The 11,491-nt window shown below is 35.1% G+C and overlaps 1 protein-coding gene across 1 annotated transcript; it reads right to left on the bottom strand.

Moving 5' to 3' along the window:
• Window positions 1-2,257: 2,257 nt before the first annotated feature.
• On the bottom strand, window positions 2,258-4,526 carry LOC124457053. Its single transcript, XM_047007348.1, has 3 exons — window positions 3,856-4,526; window positions 3,379-3,587; window positions 2,258-2,733 (listed from the first exon to the last, which is right to left on the bottom strand). Exons 1-3 carry the CDS (start codon window positions 4,417-4,419, stop codon window positions 2,517-2,519), a joined length of 990 nt encoding a protein of 329 aa, XP_046863304.1. The 5' UTR covers window positions 4,420-4,526; the 3' UTR covers window positions 2,258-2,516.
• Between the last annotated feature and the right edge of the window lie 6,965 nt (window positions 4,527-11,491).

Genomic DNA, 11,491 nt, shown 5'->3' with positions numbered 1-11,491 from the left:
TAAGCAAAATGTGTTGTTTTTACGCAAAAACGATGCCCACAAAATACATTTTGTAATGCTCTAAAACGCTGAAAATGGCATTTTTAAGGCTCTGAAATTCAAAATTTCTCAGGGGAGAATGCCTCAGACCCCCCCAGATGCGGAGCGCCTCCGACGTTTTATGACTGATGTTTGAAAAATCCTAGATCCGCCCCTGTATGAGTTGTCGTGGATTGTCGTCTTGACTTTTGGAACCTTTTAATAGTTCTTTTTGTAAAAAGTATGGTGTTATTTTTTCCTAAGGTTTTTGTATGTTGATTGATGATTTACAATCTCATTATTGAATTGAACGATTTGACCAATAGCACTGTGATGACACTACAGACAATCAATACGGTTAAATAAACGATCGAAGCCGTGAAGGAAATTCATGTATCGAATCGAATCACGAAAACATATATATTAATTTAAATTTGAAATACCTGTAAAAAATTTTTAACAAGTATTTAGCATCTTTACATGTTTGTAAATGTCGATCGTCCAAGTTGGTATAGTCCTGAGAAGGACTGTTTTTGTTGTTGTTGACTGAAATGATTCTGAAGATGACTACCGCTAGGTTGTCGAAACGTGGCTCGATAGGAAAAAAATCAAGAAAAATTGAATTTTTCAAAAGTATCATTTTTAGACAGTTTTACTAATAATCTTTCATATACAATTGAGTTTTATAATACTAGGCTTTTATTTTACGTGATTTTAGAGGTTTTCTAAGATGCACCATAAATTTTTTATTGGTAACCATGGAAACCACATCAATTTTTTTCAAAATAACCATGTTATACAGTTTTGCATGGTGATTTTCATTTTGTTTTATAAAGTAGAGTCCTTACAAAGAGGACTGGTAAGTAGCCCACTTACATCGCCTGGTTACCAAGTCAGAATGTTCATGCATTAATGCCATTGAGCTCTATGCTCAATGATTCATGCTTGTAAAGAAAGTCAGTGAAATACTTTGTTGTAATCGCGTCAAATCTGGTCAAAATGCCTAATAATAAGAAGTTTGTTCGATCGAAGGGTAAAAAAAAAACGTTTCATGAGAATTGTTATGTTAAAGTCAACAAATTAGTTGATTCTCAGTCTTCTGAAACTGAGAAAGTAGATGAAACAAGTACGACTACTTTGTCAAGTGAAGTGGCATCTACGAGCGCATCAGAAATCAGATCCTTGCCTGCCTCACTACACTACTTACCAGGTCGCTACACTTTTAGAATTGTATGAATATATACCAATTTTTTATGGTTAATTTACTTAAGTGTTTTGTTTCTGTCCCCCAAAAATCATGGCATTCCAATAATTCTGTAATGATAAAATAAGCTTTTGGAAATGGCGAATTTTACCTATCGAGCCACTTTGAACTATCTTTATTTCATGACCATGTGGTAAATACCAGGAAGTACTTTTCTGTGTTTGCACAGGCTTTTATGCAAACCGAAGAGACTTTGGGAGAACTCGAGAACTGATCAGTGAAAGCCTGAGACCGAAGGTCGAGGGTTGCACATGGTCGAGTGTTCTCACAAAGGTCTCCGAGGTTTGCATAAGCCATTGCAAACACAAAAGAGATCTTTTATTTCTTTTATAAAATAACAATAATGCGAAAAAGACAAATTGCAAAATAACTTTTTAATTTTTCTTCAAAAATGTATTCATGATCGATTTGCATGTACTCTTTGACGGATTGATTGTTTTGATTGATTTGAGCTCATATCTGTTTTGCACTGGCTTATGCAAATATGGCTCTAGACAAATCAATGCACGTATTTTATTGTTTTTATTTTATAAATGTATTGATGAACGACACCTGCATTACGATAATTAAAAAATCAAACCAAATTTTGGGAAAAATGTATAATTTGTTGAAAGTTTGCATTTAAATTTGAGTTGCCATTACCATACAGTGTGCATGACGTACGATACTTGTCAAATTAAAAGTTTTCGTTTTGACCTTTGACCTTTCAAGAGTTTGTTTTACAAATAGTATGGTGTTGTTTTCCAAGTTTTAGCGTGTTGTCTGATGATTCAATATTCACTATATATGTTAAAATTGAAATGAACGATTTTGCCGGCATCCCAGACCAATGCCTTGCCTTGCCTTGCCTTGCGTCATCCAATGCCAGATGGCTCAGGTGAAACATGAACGTATTCCAAGTGCCAGCGTTGGCAATCTGGCGATCAGACCAATAACACTATGCTAGTCGACAGACAAACAATTCAGAAACGCGAATGATCAAAGCCGTAACTCACTATTTTATACAATTACCAAATATTAATTATAATTTATATTTGAATTAAAAATTGTTACACCCGTCATAGGATTTTAATAAAGATTTACAATTTGCAAATAATAATATAGCAAATTGTCCTAAATAAGAAATTAAGTAAATATCTAAATCGTGCATTTTAAATTTACGTTGAACATGTTCGTCACAACTAACGATCAAATAGAGTCGATAATATTGAAGCATGAACTTGCAAAGCTTCGGTTAGATGCTCAATTTCGACGCTACGAAAGCAATAAGGAAGAAAGCGTTCCACGTCAGAACGTTTTTGTTGACTCCATTATCAGGTTTTTCTGTACTACTGACGTCATTTTTAGTGTACACTTTGTCAAGAGGGTATGGTTTGTCTGTATCGCTGGCGAAATCATTGCACAATTCGCTGGCCCATTTTATCAGAGTTTCATTTTTCGTGGTATTTACACTAAACAGGTCAAAACAGTAATTAAAACACGTTTGACACATCTTAATAAGCTTTTGATCAGCTTGCGTGCAACTTTTGTTTATTAATTAGACGACAAAACCATTTCTGTCGCTGTTAATACAATTCACTTATTGCATTTCATAATTAACGAGATGTGTTTTTTCTTGACACCCATAATCTTGTTATTATATAAACACAAGTCGAAAGCTGTATACGTCTTTTACGAAAAAAGCCAACAGGTCAACAATTCTACAAAGCTAGTGTAAACAATACAAGTTCACGATGAAAACTATAGCCATAATTTAATTTTCATGCAGCAAATTAGCGCTCAAGTCTCCTGGGAAGGGCATTTCAAGAAATAATAATGTTTTTATAGCATATGGGAGCATTTTGGAAAATATCTTATCAAAAGAATATGATAGCTGCACTGAGGGGCGAAGCAAAGTCAAGATTTTACTCCTACAATAGTTGGCCCAATGGGTATTTTTATGTTTTTTGATTTTTATTTCATAGAAATCATTGCCTTTATGTGTACAGATATCATTGTATTCGACATTTTGATCTTGACCCTCCACTTCTAAACCCTTATGCATCCCCGACCAAAAATATGCAGAAAGTGCGTTAGTTAGGTTGTCATTAACTTACCATGAGACCATTTCAAGGCATTTCTGTTTTCTTAGGAAGGCAATAACTTTGGTATTGTCTTTAGAGCACGCAGGTGTCATCTTACATATAACTTCTCCAACGTTTTTCTCGCATTCCTTGTCGCTTAAGTTGGCTTTCTTCAGATACTGCTGTTCTTGGACGATCTTTGCACTGATGGTGCTTTTATTCCTTCCTCCTGCCACGAGGATCTGGGACAAAATGAAACGAGATTGAGTGTGACAGTGCGTCAGTGATTTTACTAGCATGAAATATTTACAAAAATTTTATTTATTTAAGTGCCATGACTGCATGGATATATTGATGCGACATATTTTCCAAAAATCACCTTTGTAACACACAGGATTACAGGGCTAACACATGTAAAAATATTAATTACTCTTATAGATTGAATCATTTAAGAACCGCCTACGATGGAGTGCATGTGTATGCGTAGTAAAAATACGTCATATATTTTACCTGAAAATTACTGTCGCATGAATAGGGCTCGTTTTCTAGCTTTGGAAAGGAGACGCAATGTTGCTTCAGAGGGATTGTTTGAGAAGTAATAGATAAGCAGTTAAATAAAATATCGAAATATTTTTCATAAATTGATCTTAATGCAGAACAACTTGTTTTGGCATCGTTACAGGATGCTCTAAGGTTATCCGTATCTACTACTGCAGATTCTCCCATGCAACGATATCGGAAGGCGTTCTGGCATTGGTACTTGATGCTTGCTGTTTTGCAGGTCGCATTTGCCGATGGAATCATAGTAAATGATTTCAACGACTGTTTGAGATTAGAAGTAACTTGTGTTATGTTTGTATCTGAAAATGGAATTGTGCTGTAATCGGGAGTTTTGTAGTTCAGGACATCCCCACATTCACTGATATTATATTGCTTGATTATCGTCGATCCTTGTATACAAGTGATGTTTGTCACATTGGCTACAACATATCCATTTTCCGCTTTACTTTGCCCTACAGCCAAGATGAAGAAGAGAAAAACAAAAAAGAGCGTCGAATCAGTTACTTCTATCATTTCTTCTCCGTCTATAAACGTTCGATGACTAACAACGATGACCGTAGACCAGCAACACCGACAAGATACACGGCGGTACGAAACTCAGGCTTTAAATATTCTACGCTTGGCTTACGCCCTTTAGTATCATGGCATAAATTATTCAAATATGTGACTTGTAAAACGTTATCTCATTGGTTGACTTTCACGAATTATAACATCTTCCCAACCACGTGCATATATCGCTTGGAAGTCTGTTGTATTTCTAGGTATTTTCTAAGTATTTCGTGGTATTATGTTACAGCTTCCTATTTCCTCTCACATTGCCGTAAACTGAAATTGAAATTCATAAATCTGTTAAAGTTGTTTGTCCAAAGACATACATAAATAATAAATAACAAATCTTCTAATACAACAACTGATATAAAACCATTAATGTAGCATAGGATAATTTGAAGTTTTCTTCCCTTGCAAAATCAGTAATTTTCTCCATGTTATACACTAATGTAACCGAGTGAAAATTTGCATGATTCAATAATAATTGATTTCAAACTTCATGAATTTTAAATTTCAAACGAGACAGCCTGTTGAATTACACTGATTGCACTGTTTTGAGAATGATTTGTCACTAAATTTTTTAAATTTGAACGATTTGTGATTGAATAGGTGTAGTTTTTTTAATATACAACCTCAGTATCATTTTAAAAAAAAATGCGGAAAGCATTCTGACTTCCATATGGTAAAATTACTTCCCCATTTTACACATTTGGAGGAAGTAATTCAGAAATTTAGCAGTTGCGACATGACTATTTTATGTCGCGAGCGCTTAGAAATCAAAAGCTGTCTATGAAGGTGCGTTTTCCGGTTAACTGTTTAGCTTTAAACTGCTATTGTACAAGAAATATATTCAGCAAAGAAATGTATGAAAATAAACGCACGAAAAAGCCATGCAAGTGCCATGTGAAAAACCAGTGTCCCGGCACAGATGTATGTCATCGCCTCGCTTGTCTTCATCATGTTTGTTTTTCCTGTTGACAAATAGCTGTAGTTGAAGAGCAATATATTTATCGCGTTGTATGTATATGCAGTGGCATGTCAATATTTTTTTTATTTTATTTGATTGTCTACGTAGTTTAGAATGAGTGGAACGGAATGCCATATTTCCCCAAAAATGTGGCAGAATGTTTACATTAAAATGATCACAATGCCAATAGATCAACATCTGTCAATTATGTTTCATGTTGGAGGGCGTATCAAATATTGACATTCTCACAATTTGACACCATTGTGAATATCTGCTCTTGTCCAACCGCTTTTCCGCAGCGTTTTTTTCCTATGTGAACAAAAGCTAACCTAAAAACGATGCTACTTAATCAATATAAGCCCAATCTTAACTTTCAATCATCAACTCTTCCGGCTGTCTAGCAGCTGGCCCAGTACGGAAGCTCATCATTACAATGTATACGTATAATTCTACATGCTTCGAAACAAACATCAGGTTCTACTACTAAACATGCACAACTATTTATATTTCATGCTATGTCTTGAGTGAAGAAGATACGTCAAAATGAAATATCTTTTAAGAACTTCTACTTTTTGGCTTATTTTCTTAGCTCTGTGTGAAGCCTCACGTTGCGCAATGTATTCATATTTCATAATCAGGTTCCGCCTTTATTGAAGAATGCAAAGACCCTTTATTGAAAACAATCTCAATATTTGCATAGCGGTTGCTTTCATTAATTTATTCCAAACTCCAAAGCTGCTGAAACAAAATATGCCATGTCGTTTTTTTTCTTCCCATTTTACTGATCATTTTTTGCCATTGCGCATCGAATTTGTCAGCGGTAATGTATTTAAACTGCGCAAAAACGGGGCGTTTTCACATGCGGTTTGAAAGCGGACGCGTGATATCGTACAGAAATCATCATTCTATTTTTACTAGCGTGTAAAAAGCAGTTTCTTTCCAACTTGAGTTTTAGTTTAGTTATAATTTTATAGGAATTCACATTTAAAATAGACGACAAATTTCTTTATAGCAAACATGTTTCGGCATACTTTATGCCATTTTCAGTGCAAAGTGAATCGATATAGAACGTTTACATGATAATATGTTATAGTGATAAAGCGGAAGTATCGAAAGTTATGAATAATTATTTACAGTTGAATAAGGTGTTATAAAATGTTTGTGTTAGGTTTTATCAAAGAAAATTAATATTATCTGATAAAGTAATAATTGCTAGTTACAGGTCAAAGATAGTGTTAAGATGTTGTATTTGTTTGTTGAGGTTAGGTTTACGTTTCTTGATATAAAGGGCTTCTTTGAGGAGTGTGGGAAAGGAGTGTGAGCGGTGTCTAAGATACGGAAACAGGATTGTATGTAATTGTTTTTTCAGTGTGGTGACGAGAGTAATTGTCTGAATATGTGTGAGTTTTTGCCCGTGGTTGTGTGTTCTCTAATCCGTGTGAAAAGGTGAAGGGTGGTCTCCCCAATGTAACTGGAATTACATCCAGAACAAAAAAATTCATAAACCACGTTGGATTTTAAAAGATTGGGAATAACATCTTTGAAGCTAAAGTGATTTTTGATTTCGAAAGATGAAAAAACTAGTTTGATGTCTAAGTCTGTGTAGTAGCGTTTTATTAAGTTATGTAATTTCCGTTCCGTGATTTGTGAAATGTAGCCAATGTAGGGTAGTTTGAAGAAGTAAGTCTCGAGTTGGGTAGATGTGGGTTCGTTTCTCGTGCTTATTTTTTCTATGAAAGGTGAGGGAAAGGAGTTTCTTTTGAGATTGTCAATGAGAGCGTTTAAATCATGATAATAGCCAGTCGACGTGTTGTTAATTTTCCGTATGTGCGTCGATGAGAGTTTTAATTAGTCCTGTCTTATACTTTTGTGAGGTGAAGATAAAGAAGTTAAGTAATAGGCCAGTGTAGGTTTTCTTATGAAAAGTAGATGTTGTGTATGTGTTCGTGGCTGTGTTTTTAGTAATGAATATGTCTAAAAATGGTAACTTGTTGTCGTGTTCTTTTTCTATGGTAAAGTCAATGTTCTTGTGTTGTAAATTTAAATAATTAAAAAAGAGAGAGCGTCATCCTCGTTGTTAAAAATACAAAATATGTCATTTACGTAGCGTCTGTAAAACAATACTTTAGGTCCGTCATAGTTCTTGATACAACTCTTTTCATGATATCCCATGAAAAGATTGGCAAGAAGTGGTGCTAATGGTGAGCCCATCGCGACTCCGTCGATTTGGTAAAAAATTGTCCGTTAAATAGGAAATGAGTTTGTGAGGTGGCAATGAAAATGTTGTTTTAGGTCTTGTTTTTTAATGATAAGGCTGGGCTGGTGTGAATAAATAAGATCTAATGCAATGTCTATGGTTTCGGATAAGGGGATGTTAGTGAAAAGACTTTGGACGTCAAAAGATACGAAGTAGTTGTTGTTGTGGCTTTGGGTGTGTAGTTCGTTAACAAAAGTAAAAGAGTCTGATTTAGTGTAATCGTTGGGTATGACAGGGTTAAGTAGAGTGCATAAGAACTTGGAGAGATTAAAGTTATACTAGTTGGTGGAAGAGACTAAAGATCGAATGGGAGAGGCATTATAGTTTTCTCTATGTTTATGAAGTTTGGGGAGACCATAAAAGCGAGCTGGTTGTAGCCTCTAGGGAAACCTGAAGAGTACATATGGTTGTCTATAGAGCCCTGTCTTTTGAGATTTCTGAGAAAGCGTTGTAGTCTGCCTTCTCTAAGTAGAGTGGGGTCATTATCTAATGGTTTATATTTAGATTTGTTGTTAATTATATTAAGCATGCATTATTATATACCTTTCTGTCCATAATAACTACATTGAAATTGAAGAAATTCTAACGTGTAGCATGACAGAAAGTGTTGATATTGAACCAGCTCAATAAGGTAACACAGAATGAATAAAATAGAAAAGACAGATACATCAGAACAAAATAAAAAGTTCAGTCAATGCGACGGCAGCAAGGCGAATACTCATAAATAGTCGCGTGGGTTTACATCTAACTAATATTGAAAAATTTTGATATCGTAAATTTTCATTTATCGAAAAAGACATTTCAAAAATCTGTTTGCTTTCAATCTTTCCTCGTAATTTGTGAATATTGTAAAACACATTTGCATAAAATGCTGTGAAAGAAAAGCTCATGATGTTCGACTTTCGTCCTTTGATGAAAGTTTACGTCAAGTCAAATCCTATTTCACAGGTAAAAAATTGCTCCCAAAACCCAAATTCATGAGTAATCTTTATTTATTGTACATCAAGCGTAAGGCAAACATGTCGAATAATTCAACGAAATTGCGACAAGGTATCAATAATTAACACCTTTATATTGGTGAGATTATTTGCTCTTGCCAATTGCACAAGGCGTGTACCTGATTAAGGAATCCAGGAAATTTTGAAGTTTTAGAAGCCTAAAATTGCGATTTGTGTAAAGTTCAAATTTGTTCACACGAGTTAAGCAAATATGCAGTAGCAATTGAATTTATAAATTCATTAATTATCGACTAATATGATCAATAAACCCTGTGATGTAAAAGGGCGTACACAAAAGTTGGAAACTTAAGACCAATCTGTTTCAAATTGTTATGCATATGTGCTATTTCTTGCCGAATGAGCTGATCTTTCGGACTGCAAAATACCTGAAGTAATGAAGGTCTTTGTTGAAATTTTTATCGCTCTCTTCCTCGTCGTCACTATTCATCGAGGTGAAACGCAAAATGGGTATGTTGCTCATCCTTTGTCTTCTGTTAAATGTATGCAAGGATCCAAGTTGAAGATCCCGGATTGTGTAGGTGTGTTGAACTACTCAATTCCAGATTTCAACTCTATACCACATTTACAATCCTCTTCACTACATGGGTACGTTCAAGACAATGGCTGGAAGTCAGGTTCTTAAAACTTCTGGAGTCAAGTACATTTGTCATCAAAGTTTCAGATACCATTGTAAGGGCGACAAAGCTGTGGTAGCCACAGACAAACTTCAGACATCGTGCAACAATGCTAGGAAAAGTTGTTCTACTTTAGATCCATTTTTATTTGATTTAATTTTCAATTCCTCATCCATTCTTGATGATCCTATAAATGAAGTAAAAATCTCACTTAAAGGAAAATGTGTCCCTTTTCCAAAGCTCGAGTCCAGTCCTACTCGTGTGCCAGAAATTATAAGGTAATCATTTAAGAATAGTTTTGACTTTTGAGAATTCTTTTTACTTAAGTGGAAATGCTACAAATTCCTACAAATTTTATTTGAAGATTTTCTTTATTGTAATTAGATATGAACTATCTTCAAAAATTTGTATTTTTTCCAGAACCGATGATTAATGCAGATATGATGAATGCGACTGGCATTAGCAACATCATTGTTCACGATCATAAACGTCTGAAGCAAGCCAATTTGGCTGACAAGCAGTGCGAGAAAAAAATGGCCGATGTGATATGTAAAATGCCTCCTGCTTGTTCTAAAGATCAGATCAAAGTAATTGCCTTCCTCAGCAAGCAAGAGTGACTTGCAGCTGCTTCTTGGTAAGTCTATGTCCAATTATGCTATTAAAAGTGGAGAAATATGTATTCAATGTTTGATTGTGCCCTTGTGAGTCTTTTTTTCTTCCACGTAGAAGGACCAACATATTTTTGGAATGATTATCACACATTCATAAAAGGGGCAAACGAGGAATTGCTTTTAGACGGCCCGTAGCGATATTAATATTTTGCTAAGCTGTCTTGCATTGTCTTGTTTATTTCAAAAGAGGATTTTTTTGCCCTGGTATCCTGTGGCTACAATGTTTTTATTTAATCACTGCGATGACTGATATGTTTATCACCAACACTCCTATAGTGCATTGATCGCAGTGGCGTGCAGTCATGCAAGCGTAGGCAAGCGCCGCTTGCCTAAGCATTTTACCGAACAAAAATTTTTTGGATCAATCTCTGAGCAAAATCAGTTTAAATTTTTCTGTTCTAAACAATGTCAATGTAATCTTTTGTCTAAATTGTCTTTACAGTTGAAATGCTTGCTATTTATACGCGATTTACTGTCGTGGTTTTCGGTTTCACTTTGCTACACTTGTAAGATGAGTCAAGTGGATTAAATACACCGAATATTTATTAACCAAGGCAAGCGCGCTTGCCTTCGGAGCTCAATTTGAACATTTGCGCATGCGTTAATCTAGATTTGGAGGCTTCTTATTCGAGGAATATCGAGAAAAGGCAAGCGGCGCTTCTAAGGGCGCCGCTTGATAGCGATTGGTCAACAGTCTTGTACGCTCGCAATTTTAAACACATATCAGCGCACGAATAATATTCGTATATTCAACACATTGGACATCCGAATTATTCACGCCGTTAATGTTATCGTTTATTAAAAGATGACTGAGAGCGAAAGGAAATGTTCTGATTTCTAATTCAAAGTAGTAGGTGCTTTACTGGTTATTTATTATTTTCTGCGCACAATGTGCGTAAACAGGCAGGGGCCGCAGTCTGCAGAGATATCGAAATGCACGTAAACGTGTGTTGTGGTAAAGTATGACTAGCATTATGACCAAAACACTATGCTCTTGTCAGTCTTGTGTCGTTGAATTCGTAAATTAATGACTAAAAATAAAGGTACAAGACACTAAATAATAAACACGACTCTCCGATATTCTGAAACGTACGAGTCAGTGCCAGACACATTTTGAAGAACGGGAGAACACGTTGCCATGACGTCATTATACCAAAATATAAACATTAAACAACGCCATGGCCTCAGTTTGTAACACACCGTGCCAATTTTGTGCGCGAAACTGGCTGTTCTTAATTGTTATAATCACGACTGCTACAATACATTTCGCGCCTATTGTCTTGCAATTTATGTATGTAGAAGATATTATCTGTAGCATGTAATACAAGATTATGATATTGACAAGAGCCCTTTGCGTAGTAGTTTTGATATTTGTATCCGGTAGATATCATGTAACTGATGTAAGGTATAAATAAGATTGATGTTCCTATAAAATATATAGCATAGGAATTTTCATCCTTTTATGTTCTACTTCTACATTCGGTATTTTTACGACACCTGTACAACAT

This window comes from Xenia sp. Carnegie-2017, unplaced genomic scaffold (assembly GCF_021976095.1).
Source record: "Xenia sp. Carnegie-2017 unplaced genomic scaffold, XeniaSp_v1 HiC_scaffold_13, whole genome shotgun sequence".
In the NCBI taxonomy this organism is placed as follows: domain Eukaryota; kingdom Metazoa; phylum Cnidaria; class Anthozoa; order Malacalcyonacea; family Xeniidae; genus Xenia; species Xenia sp. Carnegie-2017.
This window is presented reverse-complemented; position numbering and strand designations above follow the sequence as displayed.